Source organism: Paramormyrops kingsleyae, chromosome 12, assembly GCF_048594095.1.
Source record: "Paramormyrops kingsleyae isolate MSU_618 chromosome 12, PKINGS_0.4, whole genome shotgun sequence".
NCBI classification, from domain to species: Eukaryota; Metazoa; Chordata; class Actinopteri; order Osteoglossiformes; family Mormyridae; genus Paramormyrops; species Paramormyrops kingsleyae.
In genome coordinates, this window is record NC_132808.1 from 24,949,479 (window position 1) to 24,976,348 (window position 26,870).

The 26,870-nt window shown below is 41.7% G+C and overlaps 1 protein-coding gene and 1 long non-coding RNA gene across 2 annotated transcripts in view; both read right to left on the minus strand.

The window, feature by feature from the left end:
- LOC111855619 (uncharacterized) overlaps positions 1-8,879 on the minus strand; it is a 23,809-nt gene extending 14,930 nt beyond the window's left edge. The window contains exons 1-2 of the mRNA XM_072718473.1: positions 8,766-8,879; positions 5,645-5,761 (exon numbers count right to left, since the gene is read on the minus strand). Of these exons, the coding sequence (XP_072574574.1) occupies positions 5,645-5,744 (100 nt within the window). The 5' untranslated portion in view covers positions 5,745-5,761; positions 8,766-8,879. The remainder of the gene's footprint in view (positions 1-5,644; positions 5,762-8,765) is intronic.
- A 14,610-nt stretch (positions 8,880-23,489) lies between these two features.
- On the minus strand, positions 23,490-25,022 carry LOC140593535 (uncharacterized). Its single transcript, XR_011993934.1, has 2 exons — positions 24,708-25,022; positions 23,490-23,879 (listed from the first exon to the last, which is right to left on the minus strand). It is a non-coding gene; the product is annotated as an uncharacterized lncRNA (long non-coding RNA).
- Between the last annotated feature and the right edge of the window lie 1,848 nt (positions 25,023-26,870).

A 26,870-nucleotide genomic window follows, 5' to 3' on the forward strand; every position in this document is an offset into this window, starting at 1 on the left:
CTGAATCTGGTGCTGTCACAGGGGGCTAAATGCTTGCCTGAGTGCAGAATCTTTTTTGCATCACTCTGGATTTGCCACATTTTTTTCAAAATCCACAAAGAGGACATCTTTTCTGGAGTCTGCAGGCTGTTCAAGGTTGCCCAGAAACGCTCCTACTCGATGGAATTTCACATCACGGATAGTGAGCACTGTGGCAAACAATTATGATGGCCTCCTGCAGACATTTGAGAACATCATTGCAGATACAAAAATGGATGATGATACACTGGATTGTGCCAAAGGCTTTGTGAGGAAACTGGAGGATTTTGAGTTTGTGTTCATGTTATACACATATGAACAAATCTTCTCTGAGACTGATGTGGTCTTTGATATTGTCCAGCAGAGGGTGATGGATGTTCTTTACTGCAAGAAAAGAATTGAATCTCTTCTTGCATTTGTCAAAGAGAAGAGGTCAGAGGGGGATTCCAAGCCGTTTATGCCAACACAGCAGATCTCACATCAGACCCACGAGATGAGCCCATGAGAAAGCGCCATCTGACCCAATTACAGGATCCCCAAGAGCGATACAGAAATCTGTACATGGCCATCCTTGATAACATCTTGGAGCAGATTCCTCCAACGTTTTTCAAATTTGGAAAGCATGCTCTTCTTAGAATTAGCCAATCCAGAGAAATTTGATGACATGAGAAGTTTTTCCAGAGGAGGCCTTCCAAAGTGTCCTGAAAAGTTATGGCCATCACTTTGATTCAGGGAGACTGAGGTCAGAACTTCAAGTCCTGTATTCAGATCAGGACTTGCAGGGTAACAGGGGAAAGCTGTGTGATTACTTGGTGTTCCTTAAAGACATGGAGTTGGACAGTGCAATGCCTCAGCTTTACAAACTGTTCTCATTAGTGGCAACAATTGGAGCTACATCTGCAGGTGTAGAAAGGAGCTTCTCCTGTTTAAAGCGGCTCAAGTCCTACACCCGAAACCCAATGGGCCAAGGCCGTTTAAGCAGTCTAGCTCTGCTGGCCATTGAGAGGACACTGGTCAAGTCACTGGAAAAGACGCCTAGTTGGCACGACAGGGTCACAGACCATTTTCTTGAAAAGGAACGTAGGGCAGAATTTACTTTTAAATAAATAGACAATTTTATGATGTAGGCCGAAAATGAGCTTCCCCTATTTGACAGACCAGTAGCTGCCACTGGTAGAAACTAAATATATTTTTACAGCTTCGTGATATGAATAGAAAGAACAAGAGTGACTGACTTAAGCGTCTGCGTCTCGAAGCAGCTCTGATCGCCTGCCCACTTGCAAATCGTGCTATTCGCATGATAATAGCATGATAATCCGACAGTTAGTATTGGGTAAAGAAATATGTGAATAGGCCCATTGTGACCGAAATAAACAAGAGCACATGTCTGGGTCGTGTTTACACTGATCGGCTACAATATAGCACACGGATACGTCTCTGCCACTGAAGCTTTGCACCAGTGTTGCCACTTTCAGCAGCGAATCTCATACCTGTGTTCATGGCTCAGTGGGCTAAGTCTGTATGCCTGTAATCATAAGGTCACCAGTTCAGACCCAGCCTATTTAGAACGTGAATAGCGGTCTTCATTTGAGAGCGGTACTATACGCCCCCGATGCAGGTAAAACAAAGAATGGTGACATGGTTTGCTTTTTTGCCGATTTAACCTAATTTTAAAAAACTTTAATACTTCCAACAATGGAAGTTTTGAATAGAAGACAGATTATGGATTTAGTCAGTGTTTTTTCATGATTCTACATAATGATTTCAGCGAGATATAAACTGAAATACACGAGAAAGATACGCGGTCGACCATTCCCTTGTCCCCCATAGCGTTAATAATAGTCACTGCATCATATTTATCGCTTTCTATATTTATATGGTCACAGTTTTTCATTTTTCATTCCATCTACCAATAAACTGTGGAAGGGATTTTATTGTTGCTACTTTTCTTGCGCTTCAAACTGCCTTTCCAAAGTGATGGGTGTGGGGTGCAGTGACATTCCAGACTGATGGGCCATTGACAGTATGCAAACTACTACAGGTGTGGGGACACCTATCTCATCAATATTCATTGTGCAGGCCACTGACTTTGAGAAAAAGAGTGTCACTCTAAAGTTCTAACACTTTAGTAATCAAACCACATAAAATTTCAGAATGTCTCTTTCACCTATGTGTAGCCAACCCCTGTGTCTATAAGCTTCAGAGCTCAAAAGTCTTACCTAGAAATGTCTATAATGTGATTTTTTACAATTTCTCAGCATGTCTGAAAATGTGTTTTTGAAAAGCATATAAAAAAAATAGAATAATAACATTCTAAGTGGTCTCAGATTATTGGTGCTGAGTTTGTGCTGAATAAAAGCAAATGTAACACTTTGGGATAAATGTTTTTTAGATGTTTTTTAAATGTTTTTTAAAATGTCAGGGCACGTCAGACTACCCCGAAAGTGGCTGAGAGGCCTTAGACTACCAAGAGTTGTCGGGTAACTTCTGTGATATCAATCATAAACTAGACAGAAACAAGCTTGTATCCATAATTGTTGAAATGTGTATAATTAGTGTTAACTTTTGTAAATGCAATTCTACTGTAGGTTTAGTTGTGGTGAAACATATTTAGTATTTGATGTCAGGTAATTCTAAGTAACTCTGTATTTGGTAGGGCTGGGCGGTGCATCGAGATTTTAAAACATACCAGGGTACAAATAGAGTGAGATATGTGTTGAGGAGGGATCTTTTATCAAGTTAAATGAAGTTAAAAGTTTTTAAATTAAGTTCCATTTCTAAAGTCTTTTTTTTCTTTCTTTTTTTCTTTTCCCTCACTGTCTGCTGCAGACTCCACTGCTTTGCTCTGCTGGCAACCCCGCCCCCACTCATGTGCACGCATGCTGTGATGGGGTCAAACGTAACATTGCACAGTGTGATAGTTATATGAACTGCAGATGGACACTTGTTTAATAAATTAATAAATTTAACGGTTGGTTGTTAACGGGTTGGACTGTTCGTATGAAAAGAACAGCACAATATTCTTTTTAAAGTGCCAGTATTGCAAGTTACTATATCAAATTAATTTTAACTTATTGACTTATAGTCAATAGCGGATGGTAGGGAAGTACTTACCAAACTGTTTAGGCTAGGATGTAATGCTTAGATAAGACCACCGCAGCACGTACTTCACAAGACAGCCTGGCTTTACAAGCTTCTGTTTGCACATTTGTGTACAATATTTATAAAGGAAAACCTAAACATACTTGTTACAGGCTACAGCTTATTAACCTGATTGTTAAAACAATAGAGAGCATGTAAGTGACAGGTCATTATTTGCATATTTTCTTTTATTCCAAACCATTTTTACATTTGTGTTGTAGGCTACCATTTCATATAATTTCATATACATTTGCAGAACATTTAGGCTACGTTCACACTGCCAGCCACATCGTTCAATTCCGATTTTTTGCTCAGATCGGATTTGTCTACCTAGACGGTTTACATTCATAAATACAACTGATCTGTATCCTGACTGTAATATGAACGCATCGGTCCTCCGAAACGTCACGCATGCGCACATTGATACGTCTTTACACGGGTAAAAAGCTGGTCGTAAAATCGGCATGTTGTGCAGCCATGACCGCTGCGCTGATTCGAGTCTTTTGCCTCCTTAAACTTTGACTTCAGGCTCTTTATTTTTCTTTGGCATTGTAGCCACGTTTGTGTCCGCGCTGTGCCATTTCTTTGGCAATTATTTCAAATACTACTCTATTACGATAGGTTCCTTCCAGTTTAGCTTGAACAGACTCATTTCCCCAAATATCAATTAAATCCCCAACTTCTTCATCCTTCCACTGACTGTTATCGCAGCTCTCCTCCATTTTTACCTTCTCGCGTTGCCGGTGCAGGCTGATGTCGGCGCATGCGTATAAGCAAAAAAGCCACATGATTTCCGATCTGAGTGTTCACATTCAGGTCGCATGGCCGCGAATCGGATACGCAGAGGCGATCCTAGGGTCTGTTGGGGCCCCAAGCAAAAATTCACTGGGGGGCCCCCCCTCTAACCAGTTTTTGTCATCATTTTAATAAATAATCTGACATTAACAAAAGATTGTGAACAGTAAACTTGGGGGCCCCAAGCAGCTGCCTGCCCTGCCTGCTGACAAGATGCGCCTCTGCGGATATGTATCAGATTTAGTACCACATATGAAAGTGACACAACTCTGATTTGAAAAGATCAGATTTGCGTGTCCACACAGCTCTGAAAAGATCAGATCTGTGTCATATTAAGGCAAAAAATCCAATTTGAGTCACTTTAGCATGGCAGTGTGAACGTAGCCTAGTTCTTGTTTACATTCAAATGTTTAGATTTGCATTGTGTTCTTAATCTGTAGCCTAATTGCATTACATTGTTGAAAGCACTTTCAGATTATAGGCCTGCTAGTTAATTCTAAATTAATTTCTTGTGGACAACCTTTATTTTGTTAACCCTCTGGAGTCTAGGGGTAGGAAACATACTTTCATGGGGCATGATCAAACATTTCTTCAAATATCATAAACTTAATTCATGGCAAATAAATTATTTTTTTTATATTTGTTTTGCCATTACACTCGTCTTTATTTTAATGTATATTGTAAATATGTCAGATTTTTGTTAAGTTTGTAATTTGACATCAAAGTATAGACATTGCAAAATGCAGTTTGGAACACTTGCAGAAACATTATAAAAGTACATAGTAAGCAATGCTGGCAGTTTCTTTTGATCCCAGATATCTGATCACCAAAGTCTTGGCTACATGAAGATGACTAAATTGTGTAGTTGCAACATTCATTTGGATAAATAAATAAGAAAAACCTAACTCATGTTACTATTTCTGGCTCCTTTCATTGAATATGTAGCAACTTTCATGTGTATGAATGAGCCATTGTCACCTGGCCACGCCCCCCACCCCCTTTTATGGTGCTGATGGGGATGTATCTGGATTGCGTTTCACTGTTGTGCTGTTAATCAAATTACCATGCGAATGGATTTGAATGTGGCTATTTAGAATGTGAATAGCGATCTTTGGGTGACAGCGGTACTACACGCCCCCGATGCAGGTAAAACAAAGTAAGATGACACGGGTTACTTTTTTGCCGATTTAACCTAATTTAAAAAAACTTTAATACTTCCGACAATGGACATTTTGAAAAGAAGACATTACGGATTTAGCCAGCGTTTTTTTCATGATTCTACATTGATTTCAGCGAGATATAAACTGAAATAGACGCGAAAAGTACGCGATGTCGCCGACTTCATACTCGACCCCAGAGGGTTAAAGGCAATTCTAAGAGAATGTTAAGCAAAAATCGAACACTGAAGTAATGAAATACTGACGTGTATTGTGATAATTGTCAGTACTTGATATGAAAAAAATTACTATCATATTTGTAGTTCATGTATGTTCTTTGAGGTGTGAAATTATACTCTGTGTATTGTTAGTTCAATGCTGTACTTGTTGAGCTACAGGAGCTGAGCTACCCTCAAAAGTAGGGTGTCATGTACACTTAGTGGATCCTCTTCACAGTATGGATTAAACTCTTTAAAACATGTGGTTTCTCACTGGTAAAGAACCAGAAACAGCTGTTTGATTTAGCGACTTACCTGGAATGAGACAATCATCACGACAATCATACAGCATCCCCAGCTGGAAGGGTCTTCCAAGAGCTGCCACCTCCACGGACTTCCTTGATCCGGCTTCCATGATTTGAGTTCAAAACTCTAAAAATGCAGGTGTATATGCTATGATTAATTCATAATTGTGTTAATGTCATAAATTACATAAAATACTAAAGTACAGTATATCGTTTAAAATGAATAATTCTGAATTGACCTTTGGAGGCATATCAGCAACATTTAGGAAAATAAAAAGTAATTTTTAAATTTGTATTAATAACAGCTTGAACTCGGGTCCCAGAGGTGTGCGCAACAGTGCTAACCACTGCACCACCGTGCTGCCCCTATCATCGTCGTCGTCGTCGTCGTCGTCGTCGTTATCATCCATCCATCCAACCATTTTCTGCTGCTTATCTGGTGTCAGGTTGCAGGGGTACCAGTCTAAGCGAGGTGCCCAGACCTCCCTCTCACCAGACACATCCTCCAGCTCCTCTGCGGGAATACCAAGAGGTTCCCAGATATAATCTCTCTAATGTGTCCTGGGTCTGCCCCAGGGCCTCCTCCCGGTTGGACATGCCCAAAATACCTCCCCAGGGAGCTGTCCAGGAGGCATCCTAGATATCTGCCTGAACCAGCTCAACTGGCTCCTTTCGATGTGGAGGAGCAGCAGCTCTACTTTGAGCCCCTTCTGAATGTCTGAGCTCCTCATGCCATCTAAGGCTGAGCCCAGACACCCTGCAGAGAAAACACATTTCTGCCACTAGTATCCGTGATCTCATTCTTTCTGTCACTACCGAGAGCACCACAGAACGGTACAGCGTCCGCATTACTGCCGACACTGCATTACTGCCGACACTACACCGATCCATTTGTCGATCTCCTGCTCCCTATTTCCCTGACTTGTGAAGTGAGCCACTCAAACTCCTCCACTTGAGGCATCAACTCATCCTCCACCAAGAGAAGGCAACCCACCCTGGACCTCTGTGATCCTAGGAGCTATGTTGTAGGGAACTGCCCCTGGTAGGGTCTCCCAAGACAAATTGGTCCAAAGTGAGTGGCCAGACTATGTGCGGTTCACAGAAACACCTATGAGGATCGACACTAATGACCATGTTACCCCACCCAGATTGGGGAGACGGGGGCTGCACCCTGGAGCAACGAAATATACATTTTAACAAGAAGGAGCTTTAATAAGGAAAAGGTAACATCCCTCCTCCACTTTCACAGGCGACTACAAATGTTCCGCAGAACAATATCTGATAGGACAAGTGAAATAAATGTGATTGGCAGATTCAGATGGCACAGGCTGAAGTTGACCAATTGAGTAGGCAGAGCAGAAATTTAGGCGGGCATTGCCCACCCCTGCCAACTTCTAGATCCAGCCGTACTGGAACTTCCACGTAACTTCTAAGTGAGAGCTGGTGCTTGTGGTCAACCAATCAGGTTGCTGGAAGCGCCTCCCCAATAGTTTGTGGTCAAACGAAAAGTTGGGACTAAGAAAGGTTCTTCCGAGGAACTACAGTCAGACCGAGTTCCTTTGGTGGGGAAACGACAAAGTTCCTGGTTCCGAAAAAAGGTTCTTTAGGTGGGAAAACACTTAATAATAGATTTGTTCCAAAAAAATCAGCCATTTGGTTGGGTGGGCCAAAGGAAATTATTATGTTAATACCAGTTAGTACATTAAGGGTAGTTATTACATTATTGGCTACAGGGGCTACTCCCCATTGCAAATGCATACAGTTATACAGATAACTGTGTTGTCAGGAAACCTGATTCCTGGCCACATATCAATGTCCATGGTCCACTGGTCCTTTGGGAAGTTCTATGTATCCCTGTCAAGTCCAGCTACTTTTAATTTAAGCAGATAATCATTTGGCTCCCCAAAGAAAATAACCCATGTTGCAGTGTGTTTTGCCACTCAGTACGTCTGAGGGCAAGAGGATCTGGCTGCAGAACACTGAGCGACGACCACCACTAGGGGGCTCTCCACTGTGGGGCTGGAAATCACTACATCTCCATACCTGTGTAGTCGCTAAAGAGAATATAAATGCTATTTCCTGTAGCTATAAGCCCCCGTCCTGCAACCACAGAACTAGCTTGAGGCAGTTTATTTCACCGTAACTCCATTCTGAGTATAAGTATGATTTCATAACAATTTTCGATGTAAACAACATCACTATAAAAATGTGACTGAAAAGCATTGGAAATCTGAGGTGCTGCATTCTTTGAGCATTGCTTTGCATGTCTATGGCTTTGCAATAAGCTTGACGACCAACAACTATTGATGGGGTTTCCTTTATCATTAATAATATTTTTGTAAACCGAAAAAAACAAATAATTAAAATAACCGAACAGGTCATCAAGGAATATTTAACTTATTTTTCGAGTCTCATTTTTACAGTAAAAACTGATTAAGGCCTGGCTCGTTTTTCGATAGGCTGTAAACTCTATAAGAGCAAACATACAGTACATAAATTTCAGCTTAATAATAAAACTGAAAACAGATGAATTTATAAACTTAAGTAGTCTCACCATTTTATAACCCCTCATTTTGAACCGGGACTACCTGACTTGTAATATACACGCAGTACTCTGCCGCAAATAATAAATATATAAAATCTCGACACTCGATAATAAAAAGCAATACACCCGCTATCTTTCTACTATTATTTACTTTGGACATGAATGCGAACTGACTGGATGTAAGACTGTCATATTCTTTGCCTTTATTTTTAAACTTGAAAACTGCTCACAAAGAACCAAGAGTGGAACTGCATCCGGAATCCTGGAGGTGTGAAAGAACAGTGCAGCAATAGAGATATATCGTGCTTTTCTGTTTTATAGAAAGCTTTATATACATAATGCGTATAGCTAGCCTTCTCTAGCTGATATATTGTATAAGTATAAACCGACTTCGGAATTTTTAAGGTATAACTCATATAACGTAGGCCTATTTCTGTAATGCCGTTTTGTTTGTCACCATTTCCACAGGATATTATAACCCTTATTTTCTATCTTAAAGGTCAATTAAAGTTTAATACGCTGATATTAACAAACTATATCAGAATACATTTACAGTTTAACATAAAATGAATCACTGTTGACTAACCTGCATTAATAGGTCTTGGACTCCAACTGAAATATCAGAACAGTACGTGCTTTATGTAACAAAATACTTTCACTTTTATACTTTCGTTTTGACAGTGCTGGAAACGGTAGTATAAAGTGTACGGTTTCGGTTCGTATAGCTGCCAGTATGAAATTTGCCATAAAATTTGTCTGTTTCACGTTATAACGAGATACATATCTCAGCCAAAATTGATAATGACTCATTAAAACGCTTTGATCAAGTTTTACTCAATGCTGGGGAAACGCCCCCCCTCCAAGGTCGTCTTCTTCTTCGATTTTTATGGCGGTTTGCAACCAGCTATAACGGAGCATTACCGCCACTGGCGGACTGGCGTGTGGCACAGGACGCTATAATCTCCCAAGAGGGAGAGAAAACTAGTTGATAATAATAATAATAATAATAATAATAATAATAATAATTGTGGTGTTTTTGAACACCGGAATGGATTAATTAGAACAGACACGGGCTGGGAGTTAGTGACTTTACTGTCAGCTTCGGAGAGCCTCACAGCCAACTGTGAACAGGCATATCAATGCACATAAAACTGACGAACACCTTTCAGGCTTGAACCACAGGGAACACAGAAGAGACAACTCCGCACAAAAGTTAGTCCATACACTACACTTCCTCCCCTTTTAGATAAACACTTCATATTACCCTTATAACAAAACATTCTTCCCCAATATGCAATACAGATTTTTTTTTTTTTTTTTCCAACAGTCCATAGGTGAACATTGGAACATTACAAGTTCAGTCTCTTTGGGGGCATTCTGTTCCTTTCTGGGTAACGCCTTTGGACCTGTGGGGTAACAGGGCTTTTGTCTGGGGCAAAGGTCACGGTCGCAGGCAACCCACTGGTGGTTGCGGTATGATTGTCATCGAAAGGTGGGTCTGGAGCTGGCTGTGTGTCATTTTTGGGCTGTACATCCAGAATCTGATCCACATGACGTCTCCATGTTTGTTCACCAACATCAACTGTGTATGATAGTGAACCTGCTCTTGTGGCTATTGTACCAGGTGTCCACTTGCCTCCCTGGTAGTCACGTGCCAGGACTTCCTGTCCAACCTCAAAATCCCTTGCAGCCCTGTTTGACATGTGGCTAAATTGTTTATTCTGCACGACCCTCCGTCGATTTGGTTTCAGGAGATCCACGCGGGACCTAAGGTTTCTGCCAAGCAATAGCATTGCAGGTGTTTGACTTGTTGTTGCATGCACAGAGTTTCTGTAGGCAAAGAGGAAGTTGTCCACTTTGTGCTGGAGAGGGATGTCCTCCCTGTCCATCGCCTTCATGGACTTTTTGAAGGTCTGGACAAACCGTTCAGCTAATCCATTCGTCGCTGGATGGTAAGGTGCTGACTTGAAATGTTTGATGCCATTTTTCTTCATAAATACAGAGAACACCTCTGAAGTGAACTGGGGACCGTTGTCACTCACAATTTGTTCAGGTAAGCCATTTCTGGCAAAGATGGATCTGAGAATACTCACAGTCTTTTCTGATGTGGTTGACTTCATCCGAATCACTTCTGGTCACTTTGAATGGGCGTCAACAGCAATCAGAAACATGGATTTCAAAAATGGTCCAGCAAAGTCAATATGTACCCTTTGCCATGGTGCAGATGGCCATTCCCAGGGGTGGAGGGGTGCTGGAGGTGGTGTGTTTCGAACACTGTGGCAACCCGAGCAGCCTTTGGCAAGATCCTCGATCTGCTTGTCTATACCCGGCCACCAAACATAGCTCCGGGCTAGGCTTTTCATCTTGACTGTGCCAAGGTGCCCTTCATGTAGGGTCTCTAACACCCTGGCTTGTAGTTTTGGGGGAACTACAACTCGGAAGCCGCACAGCACCGTTCCATGACAAATGGAGAGTTGGTCTCGTCTCGCTGAATACTCTGGAAACATGGGGTCACCATGCACTGGCCATCCTCGCATTGTAATTTCATATACCTTTGATAATATCGGATCCATCGCTCTCTGCCAGAGTGCGGGGGCTGATGCAATGCCAAATACAAGTCTATTGTATTGGAAAAGGCCTTTATGGGTGTTGATGGTGAGAAGTTTTCGGCTTGACTCCTCCACCTCCATTTGCAGGTAAGCTTGTGCTAAGTCAACCTTTGAGAATTTCTCACCACCTGCCAATGTAGCAAAAATGTCCTCAATACGTGGCAGTGGGTACTGCACAGTACGCAGCATAGGATTGATGCTCACTTTGAAATCTCCGCATATACGAACCGATTCAGCCTTTCCCTTCTTACAGTTTTTTTCAATCGCTAACAAGCGCTTACCCATACTTCAGATACTTTTTCTAAACTCTTAACACAGACTCACACCTACAAAACACAATTGGCCAAATGGATAATTTTCTTCTCAAAAATACATTTTGTTAAATATATACTAACTCTTCATTTCAAAATAGAACACATCTTTCTCTACACACACTAACTTTACAAAAACACTATAAATCTGACTCAAAATGAAATTATTCTGTCAAAGAATAACACTTGTTTTCACTTCACAAGGTACATGCAGTCAATCAAAGTACACCAGGTTTCAAAATACTGGCTATTATTGACATTACAAAAACTGCATAGACTTTTATGTTTCAGTTTTACAGGTATTTGCATGCAAAACATGCAATCCACCATTTTGACACCAGAAATGTCTTGGTTGGTAACTGTATGTCCACATGTACAGTAATGTTCACATTCAAAAGCATTCCAGTAAAAAGCAAACAAGTTTTTTTTTTCTTTACTGTTTACTACAGGAGGTACAGTAGAAACACGGTATGATAGAACAGAAAAAGTTTTACAGTATTGCTTACAGTGAACAAAATATCCATGAAATACACAAGAACATTCTGAACAAAAAAACAACAGCAAAAAGCCAAGATAAAAAGGGGGGGAGGGGGAGGGGGGCTAAAAAAAGGCAAAAAATTTGCATTTAATCTCTGCGATCTTCAGGGTTAGGCCACATGTTTTCATCAACATCACTCCTCAAAGTCTTGCCTTATAAACCCCACTGAGTCTAAGCCAGAATGGAATAAGCTGTGGTTGGCCCAATTTACCCAACATAAATCAGCTGTGTGTCAATTATTCAATTGTTTGTTTATTATCAGCTGAGATATATTTTTGATATTGATATTGTTTTTGAACTGATATCATTGCAGAAGCAGAGGTTTTTATACTGTATCTAAGGTTTGGAATATTGTTTTTGCTATTGTGGGATGTTGTGTGTTAACATTCGTAAATACTACAAAAACAGTCCATAATTTTGTTGGGAGGTATAGCTTGTCTGTTAAGAAAATGTAAGCATTGTGGAAATGTGTTCACTGACTGCATATTGGGTGAAAACGACATGAAATGTGTGAATGGTATGGCCACAAAAGACCGATGCTGTGCTAATTGTGTTTAGAGTTTTGAAAATGTGACAACTGTTTGGACAAACGCTTGTTAGCGACTGAAAAAAACTGTAAGCACAGGGACAATAGGCGTTGCCCAATCACTATGTTCCACGTTTGATAGGATACCAGATGCTACCAAGCTTTGAAGTTCGGCCTCCACCTTTGGACGCAGTGCGTATGGGAGGGGACGAGCTTTGTGGAATTTAGGCAATGCATTTCCATTCAGCTCGATTTTTGCTTTTATTCCTTTTAGCCTGCCTATGCCCTCTGCAAACACCTTCTCATGGGCATTAAGTAGCTGTGACAGTTTTTGTGTGGTTCTATGGGGACTGTCGTTTTCTGTTTGTGACCATTTTAAGGCCTTAATGGTGTACCAGTCCAGTTTAATCTTTCTTAGCCACTCACGTCCGAGCAGTGGTGGTCCACCCTTCCCTAGCACATACAGCATCAACTGCAGTGTTTTCCCTTCGTATGTCACTGTCACCTTAAGTTTACCCTTTGGGCACACCTTTTGACCAGTGTAGGTTTTTAGGTGCACAGATGTTTTTAACAATGGTAGGTTGGGGAGCAGCCTCTTGTAGTCAGCATATGAAATGACTGATAAAGCTGACCCGGTATCTAGCTCCATCTTTAATCTCACACCAGACACATCTGGTGTAACCCAGATAGTTTTTCTATCTTCACTCTCAGTTACACTATGCAACCTTAAACAGCCCAGTTCATTAGTATCAGACTCTGAAGTTGATTCACCTTCATCTTCAGTCACATTATGTATATGTTTGTCCCTGCGTTTTGTTCTTTTATCTTTTTCATGTGCTTGCTTACTGGTGGATTTCTGTTTGCACACCCGCTCAATATGTCCAGGTCTATTACACCTTCTGCAGTTTTTGTCCTTAAACCAGCAATCATTAGCATTGTGTGATGTTTTGCCACACCTGTAGCACTGCTGTTTATATCCTTTGGCATCATTCATTGATATTTTATGTAGCCCATTATCCACAGCCCATTTTTGTAGCTCCAAGGCATCTTTGGCAGCGGTCTCCATAGACACTGCAGTAGCTAATGCTCTTTCTAGAGTAAGATCCTTTTCTGACAAGAGTCTTTTTTGTGTGCTTCCACAATGCATGCCACAAACCAGTCTGTCACGCAATGCATCAGAAAGTCCTGCTCCAAATTCACAGAACTGAGTCAGTTTGCGCAGCTCAGCAATATACTCAGTGATGCTTTCGTGTTTGTACTGGTTCCTGTTGTGAAAACGGAATCTCTCCGCAATCACTAGGGGTTTTGGGTTCAGGTGGTTTTTTAACGTGTTTACAATGCTTTGGAACGTCTTCGTGGCAGGCTTTTCGGGGGTAAGCAAGTTTCTGAGCAGGTTATACATCTTAGCGCCTATGAGGCTAAGAAGTGTGGGGACTTTTTTTTCCTCCTCCACGTCATTTGCTGTGAAATACAGTTCAACTCTTTCAATATATACTTCCCAGTCTTCATTTGTGCCGTCAAACTCTTCTATTTTCCCTATGTGTGCCATCTGTTCCTCCGCGTTTAGCCGTTAGCTTAGCTTGTACTCGCGGGCGTCTTTTTAACTTGGTTTTCCTCGCTCCGCCATCTCCGCGAAAACTGTCAGTGCAGCCGGGGACTCTCGTTTGCGTGCAGGTTCGGACTCGTCGCCAGTTTGTGGTGTTTTTGAACACCGGAATGGATTAATTAGAACAGACACGGGCTGGGAGTTAGTGACTTTACTGTCAGCTTCGGAGAGCCTCACTGCCAACTGTGAACAGGCATATCAATGCACATAAAACCGACGAACACCTTTCAGGCTTGAACCACAGGGAACACAGAAGAGACAACTCCGCACAAAAGTTAGTCCATACACTACAATAATAATAAATGCTGTCTTGGCATATGTATCTGCCATTTCATTCCCCTCAACTCCTATATGGGCTGGCACACAAACAAAAGTTAAATAAGCTCCTGATTGTAACAGACTGACTGCTAGCTGTACTATTTCAAATATAATATCCTGTCTGGATTCTGACTGACACGTTATAAGGCTGATTAATACTGAACTGGAATCAGAAGCAATTACCTCCTTCTATTGCCTTCCACTCAAAACAGAGCCAACTGTTTTGTGACTAATTCTGCTGTGTACACAGCTAGGTCATCATTAAGTCTTCTACCTGGGGGCAATGTGTGGCTCAGTGGGCTAAGCCTGTGTGCTTGTAATCACAAGGGTGCTGATTCAAACCCAGCCTCAGCATGTTTGCAGGTCCTTGAGAAAGGCCCTTAACCCCCAGCTCCCTGGGCGCCCCAACAGGTGGCTGCCCTTCATGGACCACTTACTCCAGAAAGAGCAAGTGGAGGGAGGCATAAAAGACAACTTCCCCATGGGGATCAATAAAGTATTAATTATTATTATTACCAGTTCCTAATTTTAGCCATGGAATTACACAGGCAGCTCCCACTCTCTTATTTGTCTTAGATGCATCTGTATACAGAGTTACATCTTCTCTGTATCTTTCCGCCATATCTCCCCACCCTACATCTATCCACAACACCTGCCTTCTTCTCTTCCAATAGTCCCAAGTCAACAGTCTATGCATGCCTAAACCATAACATTTACTTTCATTTAAAACTGCTGGCAATTAATGACTCTTCATTTTCCCCCCAAATAGTTTCTGATTGATCCCACACCCCCTTTGACATTACAATTGTGCTGACCCCCTCAGAGAGCACATTCTTTTAAATACAGTTCGGGACAAGTTTGGAGACAGTGTAATGTTTGACTGCCGCTCGTTTGATGACGTCATTTTGCTGCGCTTCTGAACTGATGCATACCACCTGCTCTGCACATGCACAGCAATACATCTCACAGCAAATTTTATGATGGTTCTATCATTTCCTTTCACAACACTTTCATGACCCAGCCTGATTCTGTTAGTATTTCTTTTTACTATTCCAGGTTCATTTTACAGGCTGCTGGCGAGCGATCCCCAGCAGCCCAGCTCGATCCCCGCCAACCCAGGCTCGATCCCCGCCAACCCAGAATTTCAGCCAGATATTCAAATTTTGGATTCTTTGCATTTTCTGTCTAATAGAAGTTCTGCATAGCAGGTGCACTTGTGCGCGTTTATGTGTCTCGTTACGGTGGGATGACTGTATATGTCCCTGACGGCTGCCACTATTAAACTGCAGCAAAGTCAGTATATATTATGCCAGTAGGACACAGAACTAGAGAAATGTGTGTTATTTTGTCCATTTTTTTTATCCCACTGATCTGGAGTATTATAAAAATGTCTGAGACAAGCACAAAATACGCCAAACTTCATATTTAAGTTCAAAGTGAACCAAACTAGGCTACCATGTCGCCGGATAGCAGCAATTTCAAATAATGGAAATATAAACTCACATTTCAGATAATCACCTGTTTGCGGGTTAATAATTGTTAGAATCGTTTCTATTCATCAATATAAGCATAATTGTCATATTTTTCTATTTCATAGTTTTTCACTATACAATGTTTGACTGGTGCTCATTTGATTAAGATTAAGATGCCTTCATTGATACTGTGTACATAATACAATGAAATTTCAAATGCCCATCGCAGTTTTATTAAAACATACTATGATAAATGTACAAAACACAACTTAAAAACAAAGGCAGGTTAAAGTGGTATAAGTGCAAGTAGCGGGTTATAGTATTTCACTGATAAAACCTATTGCCCAGATAATATATTGCACAGGTACAAGTTAATAGATATGAGGGTTTTTATAAGGTGGGTTGTAGAGCCACTGTGTATATTTATTGAGAGTCTAGATGGCTTTAGGAAAAAATCTGTTCAGGAGTCTGTTGCTGTGTTTTTATTGACCTGTTTCGCCTGCCTCAGGGCAGGAGGTCAAATAGGTGATGACTGAGCTGAGAAGAGTCCTTTGTGATGTTTAATGCTCTAGAGAGGTAGCGCGTGTCAGCAATATCCTCGAGTGAGGGAAGAGGGCAGCTGATGATATTCGGTGCTGAATTTATGACCCTCTGTAGAGCTTTCTGATGAGCCAACGAGCAGCCTGCATACTGTACCACACTGTGAGGCAGTATGTTAGGATGCTCTCTATGGCAGAGCGGTAGGAGGCCACCAGCTTGTATGTAATGCCATGTGTAATGCTAATGTTAGCATAGGGATTAGCGTAGTGTGCGTGTACACACCGTGTAATGTTGGGGTGGTTACCTGAGCCAGCAGGGTGGGTGGGGTATGGTGTGGGGGGGAATAGTAGCAGGTTGTTGTTGTTGTGACCTGCTGTTTCAGCCCATTTAAGGGCTGATAATAAAAGAGCTTTGGCGTTGAGAGATGCTTTGCTTCTCCGTTCTCCACTCTGGAGCCTTGGTCCGCTGGGTCACGGTGGTATCAGAAGTAGGAGGCCGTACTTTGGGATATTTGCCTTAGTTACAGACAAATTGGTTGGTACCCTTCAACAAAAACAAAAAAACACATCTATCTGTGAAATAACTTGAAACTGACAAAGGTTTAAGTTATTTTGTGGCACCACCTTTTGCAGCAATCACTGCCAATCAGCGATCTCTGTACTTCACAATGATATGCATTTACCAATAGGTAGTTTGGCCCACTTTACCTGAGCAAACTCAAGCTGTCTCAGGTTTGAAGGGTGGTGTCTCCACACTGCAATTTTCAGATCTTTCCATAGATGTTCAATAGGATTAAGATCTGGACTCATGCAGGGCCATTTAAAAATAGAACAATGTTTTTTTTCTTAGCCATTCTTGAGTGCTTTTAGCTGTATGTTTTGGGTCATTATCCTGTTGGAGGACCCATGACCTGCGACTGAGGCTGAGCTTTCTGACACTGGGCAGTATGTTTCACTCCAGGATGCCTTGGTAGTCTTGAGACTTCATTGTGCCCTGAACAGGTTCCCAGTGCCGGATGCAGCAAAGCAGCCCCAAAACCCCCTCCTTGTTTCACAGTAGGTATGGTGTTCTTTTCTTTTAAAGCTTCATTTTTCCTTCTGCAAACACAGAGCTGATGTGACTGGCCAAAAAGCTTCAGTTTTGTCTCATTATTCCAAAGGAGAACTGTGACTGTGTATGGTGAATGGAGTCTTTAATGATGCTGCCTGCCTTTGCGTGACAGTGTGTGATACAGATGTCCTGAATGGAGGGCAGTCGTGTCCTGCTGATGGTCTGAGTAGGTCTCACCACCTTCTATACGGCTCTGCAGTCCTGAGCTGACCACAGCTGGCTGAGAAGTAAAGACACTGGCAGCCTTCTTCTGCGCTCGTGTCATGCTGTCTGCAGGGGCGTACCGAGAAATTCTGGGCTCCCTGACTAAATGTCACCTTGCCCCCTCCCCAATTTTACAAATAGTTGTATAGATTGTCAAATGCTGGGGCCCCTGAATCAGCCAGGGTATCCTTCCCCCCCCCCACCCCCACGTGTTGGTGACTCCCAGTGGCTTACAGCTGCTAACTCTCTAAATGACTGGATAAGGAACAGGCCAAGGGAAAGGCACATACACTATATGGAATAAAGTATCAGGACAGACCTCTTAGTCATGGAAATCAGCTGTTTCATTCAGACCCATTGTCACAGGTGTATAAAACCGAGCACCTACCCATGCAGTCAGGGTTACAAACATTTGTGAAATAATATGTCGTTCTGAAGAGCTCAGTGAATTCAAGCATGGTATTTTCACAGGATGCAAGTAAGATTGTGAAATTTCTTCCCTGCTAGATATTGTTGGTGGTATTATTCCACATAACAATGTGGAAGCATTTAAGAATAATAGAAACTTAGTCACGAAGTGGCAGACCACATAAAGTTACAGACCACATAAAGTGACAGAGCACATAAAGTGACAGACCACATAAAGTGACAGAGCACATAAAGTGACAGACCACATAAAGCGACAGAGCACATACTGTAAAGCGACAGAGCACATAAAGCGACAGACCACATAAAGTTACAGACCACATAAAGTTACAGAGCAGGGCTCCCAGGTGCTGAGATGGACAGTGTGTAAAATTTGCCAGTGCTCTGTTGATCCAAAAACTGCCCCAGAATCCAGTGGCGGCATGCTTTATACAACTTAATCCGATGCTTGGCATTGCGCTTGGTGATGTGAGGCTTGCATGCAGCTGCTCGGTCATGGAAGCCTATTCCATGAAGCTTCTGGCACAGTTTTTGTGCTGGGGTCAATGCCAGAGGAAGATGATATTTATTAACATTAACATTAATTTTAATTTTCCAATCCATTTTAAGTGTCAGTAGATTTTTTAACACACCACCATTCATTCACTTTTCACTTTTATTGTATTACAAATATTTAATTACACCAAATGATCCTAACTCAGTCAACATGACAGAGTGACATCTCCAGGCTTGTCCTTGTCAACAGTCTCACCTGTGTTAACAAGAGAATCATTGAAATGATGTCAGCAGCTCCTTTTGTGGCAGGGCTGAAATGCTATGGAAATGGGTTGTTTGGGATTAAGTTAATTTTCATGGCAAAGAGGGACTTTACAGTTAATTGCGATTCATCTGATCACTCTTCATAACATTCTGGAGTTTATGCAAATTACCACCATAAAAACTGAGGCAGCAGACTTTGTGAAAATTAATACTTGTCTCATTCTCAAAACTTTTGGCCACGGCTGTACACAGCAGACATTGCTGTCATTGACAGAGAGGCTGTGAAGAGGGTTAGCAGCTGTAAGTTACTGGGAGTCACCAACACAGTCAGCATTACATAAGCACAGCAGACATATGCAGCAATGAAGAAGGCTGCCAGTGTTTTTACTTTCTCAGCCAGCTGTGGTCAGCTCAGGACTGCAGGGCCCTGCAGAGGGTGGTGAGACCTGCTCAGGCCATCAGCAGGACACATCTGCCCTCCCTTCTGGATATTATTACCACATGCCGTCTCAGAAAGGCACGTTTTTATCCACGTCTTGACTGATGCCGTTTAATTTACTGTATCATGTACCATTGCATTTATGTTGGGTGGAAGAAGTCTTAACCTTAATGTATATCAGCTTGGAATTGGAAACAATCATTTGATGTAATAAAATTATCTGCAGTACAGTAAAAGTGGATGGTGAATGAGTATACAAAAAATTGCTATCACATGAATGGATTAAAAATTACAATTAATTTTTAATAAGCATCAGCAACTTTTCTTACAAATAACATAATTAACAAGACATTAACAATGTTATTTCTTATCATTAGTATCCATCTATTGTCCATAATCACTTATCCAGTACAGTGCAGTGGTGAGACACCCTGAGTGTGATACCAGTCACAGGGCTCACTGACATTCACTCATACATACAGCCATACACTGTTCACTTGAGAAGATATTACAAGAAAAACATTCAATTCAATTCAATTTTATTTATATAGCGCATTATCACAACATTACATTGTCTCAATGCGCTTTACATTTCTGCCTTGTAAGGACCCCCCATTGAGTAAGCCAAAGGCAACGGTGGCAAGGAAAAACTCCCTAAGAGGAAGAAACCTTGGGAGGAACCAGACCCAAAGGGGGAGCCCATCCTCCAGGGGCCGGCAGATGAGTCAAACAAACAGATGATATGACTAAGCTAATACAGGGGTTGAAATATATGTCTTAATGCAGCGGCCAACCAGTGCAGGCACGGGGTGCTTGAGGCACGATGGCAGGATTAACTCAGGATTGGAGGACTGAAAGTCATTTGCCCTGGCTGTTTCCTGTTTCCTGTGTGCTGTTTCCTGCGTGAGCGAGACTGGTTACTACCGCGCGAACTTTTAAACTATAACTATAACCCAAATACTACTTAGAGTTAGAACTAAGCATTAGAATTAAAATTAAGCAATCGGAAAAATCTTGGCAACCTTAATAGTCTCCTGATAATCTTCCAAATCCACGACGGATTAATCGCCTCCGCCCCCGGAGTTTTTCCCCGCTAAACGTAAGTATATCACTATGGCTCCTGTCGTTTGCTCCGAGTGCAGTATGTTTAGTTATTCTTCTCCTGTCATCGTTTGTCTGCGATAAGTGTAAGCTAGTTGCCAGGCTGACGGAGAAGATCGCAGACTTAGAGGGACGCATCCGGACGTTACGGGAGATTCAGGAGAGTGAGAGTTTTATTGACGCAGTGTTAGCGGCTCCGGATATGTCCTCTATAGTGAGCCAGTCTCCCCCCGCTCCGGCAGCAGAGCCTTCGCAGCAAGGCGAGTGGGTGACGACCCGGCGGCATAGCCGTAAGTCCAAACAGGACTCACACCGGCACCATTCGCCCATTCGCCCATTCGCGTTTCCAACAGGTTCTCCCCACTCAGTGAAACACCCACTGAGCCGCCTGTTGAAAGCGCTCTGGTAATCGGCGATTCTATGCTAAGAAACGTGAGAGTAGCGACTCCAGCGGCCGTAGTTAATTGTCTCCCTGGTGCCAGAGCGACCGACATCTTATCAAACTTAAAAGTGCTGGCTAAGGGTAAACGTAAGTATTCGCATATTGTTATCCACGTCGGCACTAATGATGTCCGATTGAGGCAATCGGAGATCACTAAAGCAAATTTCATACCGGTGTGCAGCCTTGCGAAGAAGATGTCCGCGTCAGTAACATGCTCTGGCCCCATCCCTGCTAGACGTGGCGACGAAATGTACAGCAGATTATCGTCGCTGCATCGCTGGCTGTCGGAATGGTGCCCGATAAATGGTGTGGGTTATATAGACCATTGGCGGACATTCTGGGGTAGGCCTTGGCTTTTGAAGAGGGACGATATTCACCCCACGTGGGCTGGTGCCGATCTCCTGTCAAAAAGCATAGCTCACAGTCTTAGGGCAGATTGCTGACTAACCAGAGCCAAGCCAAGGCGGCAGGCAAAACGGCTAAACCGACCGCCTGCTAGTCGCTTAGAGTCATCACCCAGGCTTCATATTATTCATATTATTGAGACTGTGTCTGTTCCCCGCGGTTTTAATCGTGGGGGGTCATTCCATCGTAGTTCGTGTCTTAAAGACCTTAGAGAAATTAGACCTATTTCAACTATGGATAGTAAGTACAATGCAAACCTAAAACTTGGACTCCTGAACATTAGATCGCTGGCTCCTAAGACATTGCTCGTAAATGAAATCATTACTGATTATAATCTTGGTGCCCTATGTCTTACTGAGACTTGGCTAAAACCGAATGAGTTCTTGGCACTAAATGAATCCACTCCAGCTGAATATAGCTATAAGCATAATCCTCGACCCGATCGCAAAGGTGGCGGAGTTGCTGCAATATTTAAGACCGACTTAGGAGTGCGTGAAAATACTGGTTATAGCTTTAGTACGTTTGAATTTATTATTCTAAGTCTTGCTAGCACATCTAAGTGTAGTTCTACACCTCCAATCACCATTGCCATTGTGTATAGACCGCCAGGCCCCTATAGCAATTTCCTTAAGGAATTTGAAGATTTCTTAACAAACTTGGTGGTTACTACCGACAAGGCCTTGATTGTTGGTGATTTTAATATTCATATGGAAAATGACAGTGATCCAGCAAAAAACATCCCAGCACAAACAAGGGGAGAACACAAATCCCGCATAAACACACACAGAGACATAGTCACACACTCAGCCAAAGGCATAAGCCACTGTATTGCCCTGGTTATATGAACTCGATTATACACATGTCAACATGATGATGCACATCCAAGCCACAAATCGATTATATTAATGTCCACAGTCTGCCGGTTTTTCCAGATACACTCTGGTATGAGCTGTTCCCAGTAGTTGGCATCACAGAGACCTTTACTCTGCCCCAGAAAAAGAACAAATAAGTACAGAGGGAGCCACGTCAAATAGCCGCCTGGAGCGTGACGGGTCCATGGCAGAACCATGCGAGGTCAATGCACGATCCGTGCACGGAATGTGATCCCCCGCGATGACGCAGTAAACGAAGCCCCGCCCCATAAACGCCCCATGCGCTTTCTAAAAAGATGGTTGCAATGCTGTATAATCCCGCCAGGTGGAGCATTGACTGGCACAGTTAACTGCACCGTATCTTTAATATACAGTACAGTACAGGCAGTTCTTTTATTGCAAACATAGTTTCATAGATAGATGACGTGGTAAAAAAACAACAACAAACTGATTAATAAAACAGATTTGTTAAATCACTCAATACACAACCCATGATGATTATGCTATTTATTATTAAATAATGAATTAATAAAACTACAGTAGTTAGTGAAGTATTTTTCAAGACATGCTTAATGATCCTTAAAGACACGGTAACGTCTGTAATTTATCTACAGTATACCGATCATTGTAGGTACGGAATACAAATGCGGGCTATGTACAGTATTTTACAATACGGTGTATTTTACCTAGTTCCATTTAGTATACTGATAAATACTATTTTGCTGCAAAGTTATGCTCAAAATGTAACTTCTGCTTGGGTTTGTTTTCGTTATATTTTTGATGATGTTTTCGCTGATGTTTTTTTTTTACTTATAGTCAAAAATTGGCATTACAAAGGTAATTAATCTGTCTCTTCTGCCACATCTATTCACAGTTGTGATAAGTGATTAATCAAATTTTTTGATGGGGGAGCATTATGCATGGTTAAATGACAAAATACTGATCTGTATGGGCAGACATTTGTTCCAGATTGCATGCGCCATTAAACATGGTTTATTTGTCCAAGGTTGCTAGAGCCTGATTTACTCCTACCAATATAAATTATTCCAATTAAACCCATTTGTCTCAATCACAAATTAAGCCAACGCTGTATGAAAAATGAAGTTTTATTCAAAAAATATAGCTACACTGTTTTGTAATGGTCAGCAAAATAAACACTGTCTACACTGTTTGCGCCGTAATATATTTGGCTGACGGTGGGAAAACTGAAATCGCAATTGCCGAATCACGAGAAATGGGGATTGAACTGTATTTCAAATTACTGTACGATATATTACAACCTGTATTTCATGATTCCTCAGACCACACTCTTAGAAAAACGTCTTTGTGCTCACTCGAGGTTGAAACCGTGAAACTCGCTTCATTTGCAAAACAATAAGTGTTGATCGGCGCTGAGGAGGCTGCGAGCAGCTTGTGTGGGGAGTGAGGGGGGGGGGTTCCTTATGAGGAGAGCTTGATTTTTTCAGGGATGCTAGTGTTAAACATGGTTCCCAAATTTGGCGTTTATAACGATTCAGACAGACTGAATTTAAGAATGTCTCCCATTTTCTGCCCATTGAAGTAGTTGGTTCAAGTAAATGTTTTTTTTTTTCCAATACCCCAACAAAATCCCCAACAATTAAAACACGCAAACATGACTTAAAAATTTATTCTTCCAAAAATAGTCAGAGTTAAAACAGTAATTTGTCTAAAACATACAATACAGTACATGTTGCATTTTGCTTAAAGGTCATTAAAATACCCGGATAACACCATCTGCTGATTAGTCTCTATCTGGTTCTTTTATACTAAAATATTATTTTTAAAAAAACTATCAAAGATGCAACAGTTTAAGTCTTTGTTTCCGCCAAACTGTCAGACGTTTTGCAATTCTATGTTCAGAATATAGATCTGACCAAACATCATTCTAGATCTGTTGCACTGTGACGTCATTCCAGCTCCCTCAACAGCTTGTTCAGGCTCCTCCAGTAGCTCCAAAAGGCCAGCCGTCACCCGTCTGACCCAAGCCTCCATAGCGGAGCTCTGCTTAAAGAGAACAGGAGAATTTAGTGAAGAAAAAGATACTGTAAATACGCTTTACAGAATATCTAGTTAAGATAAAAAAAGAAAATATACTAATAAACCTATGTAACACAGAGTGTGTAAAATACTGTTTTGCGAAATCTGGAATGTAAATAAACTGCCTGCGCTAATGTTAACCATTGAACTTTGTTAACAGTAGCCACTGACTGTTTGTATTATCGTCTGCATTAAAATAACTGAGAATTTACTTAATGCGCTTTTTATACAAATAAGTTAAGCGATATAACATTCATACTGTACATGAGCAGTATATACACTGTACTGTACAGTATGCGTTGCAAAACTACCATGCAAAAAATTGGAAAAATATAAACCTGGTTATGAGCGTTTAGCTCGCTAGCTCCTGTACAGCTATCCTTATCTTCTGTCCCTCATGAACTACATCACATTATATTACAGTCACAGAAATAACCTGCAGATTAACTCTTACCCAAAGAATAAATAAATGCATTTTCAGAGAGCACAAACACATTTACTGTATGTTTCTCGAGTAGTGCAGTTTTTGTAATAGGGACATTAATAGTATTTTCGAAGCTTTAGCGTCTTTTTGAGGAAAAGAGGAGTGACATTGTATTGTTAGTTTGTGACACTGACAGTAAGCTGTAATGTTAACTCCAGACTTGGTAAACAGATCATTAAGTTATCTAAAGTCACATCTGACCGCTGCTGTTGCTGCCAGTGATTTTCGAAACGGCCAATAAAAAACTAAACTGGGAAGTAACCTGTAAACTACCCCAAACAAATGTTATAAAATAAAACACCACTTACCGCGAATAGTCCATTAAGCCGCGATCTTCATTTCTGTAGTGCAGTTTGATAGCGTCAGTTCGGCGGGGGTGGGTGGTTAAAATCACGTGATTGCAACTCAGCGCAGCTAGATTGCTGGCTTGTGTTAACATGTTCTTGAGAACGAAGCTCCATCTAGTGGTGGCACCAGGTAAATGAATAAATAGGCGTGTTTACTGTGAAATCTTGACACGCCTATCTGGCTTGAGAGGGAGGGGGGACTACGCCGTCCATAGGGCAGCCGTACGCCATTCGCACGCCATTCACACGGCCGCGGCTATTTGACGTGGCTCCCTCTGTATGTAGATATTTATCTAAAAATAAGTTTATGCAAAGTTCAGAAAATGGTGCCGTTCAGGAAAATGTTGAGGCTAACTTTATTTTGTAAGTGGATGTAAAGCATGTAAATAAATGTGCGGGTACATATATGTTGACTGGGAAGTGCAGCTGCCTGACCTTCCTACAAAAAGCAATTTGAGTTTCCACTCATTGATTAAAAAGGACATTAACTGCTACATCTCTTCCTTAAATTGCCACACCCAGAATTATTGAAGTTACACTGCATCAAAAGAGGGGACCCAGCCATCAAATGCACATATGGAATGAGATTTGTGATTTCTGGACCTCATTGCAAGCTTCAGCACAAAAAATTACTGAAAACTGTCTACAGCATAAAGAAGTTATTTTACTTGCTCTTGACAGCTTATAGAAGGCCACATATTAACACCAGGCATGAACTGTAGGAGGACTTAAACTAAACTGAAGTTGAATTGAGGTAGAAACACTGCGGACAGTCGGTCAGGATTGTAAAGACGTACAGGATTTGATGGATGGAGTCTGGCCATACATCTTCAGTTATTTGCTTGACCCAGGAACATGAATATGTATGCAGGTATATTTGTGAGTGCGGTTTTATGTATATATACACACACACTCTCCGAGATTTCAGCTACTAATAACTAATAGTATGTGTCAATGTCATCGAATTACACAGTTAATATAAATAGTGTACACACCCCTGATAAAATGGCAGGTTTTTGTGAGGTAAAAAATGAGACCGTGTTAAATCATTTCAAAACTTTTCTCACCATTAATTTGACTTATAACAGCGTTTGTTGGGACGTAGGAGGGTGCACTGGTTGAGGATGAGGCACCGTACCGGTCAGAGCTGGGGAATCACGGCAGGGGAGATTGTCTTTGATTCAATTTACCCATTTGATGCAGCAGTTAGCAGTACAACAACGAAACGTAATGTACAGGCCGATCCATATGTGGCCTTCCAATACTTCTCAGTACATAAGCTGTAGCTGGAACAACCTTCAGCCCTTAAGGGGTATGATGTAGTGTGTGTGTGTGTATGTGTGTGTGTGTGTGTGGGTCTGGAATAAATACAGCAAAGGAAGTACAATAACTTAACATTACTTAAACATGAACTTAATTACGACAGTTACACCATCTAACCTAAAGATGGTGCCTAAGGATTACAACTGAGTCTGCATATAATACAATGAGGGCATTAAGCAAATATACGCGAATAACCGCGGTAATAAAGTTATAATCTCCCTTTACAAGATGTCAACGTAATACAAACAGATATGCGAATATAACATGTGTTACGGCCAGGGATATGAGAGGCGCACCCACGTACACAGAGACAGGGACACCCGACACACCACTCTAATACGGCTTTTAGTAAACCATCTGTATTTCGTAGCAGACAAGCAGGTACAAAAGCACAAGGTATTTACGGGTTGGGCCCAGACGACACCAAAGAAATAAAAAGAGTAAAACAAAACGTCCCTACCTACCCTTAGTTTTTTTTCTCCACTCTATCTAATGAAAGAAACAAAACAAATAAAGACCTACCTACTGTCATGATCCGCTCCGTCCGCTCCCGATGTGTGCCACGCCCCCTCATCATCCACGTGTGCTTTCCCGATCGTGCCCAGCTGTTCCTTGTTATTTTGGTTTGTCTTCTGTATTTAGTCCGCGTCTGAGTACGTTACCCCAGATCCGTCATTGTATTGTTTCGATGTTCATCACCTGTCTGCCTTCTCGTCTCAAGTAAAGTCCCTGTTTACCCTTTACATCTGCCTGCTCTCGCCTGCTTTCCTGCTCGCCCGCTCCGATCGTAACAGAATGACG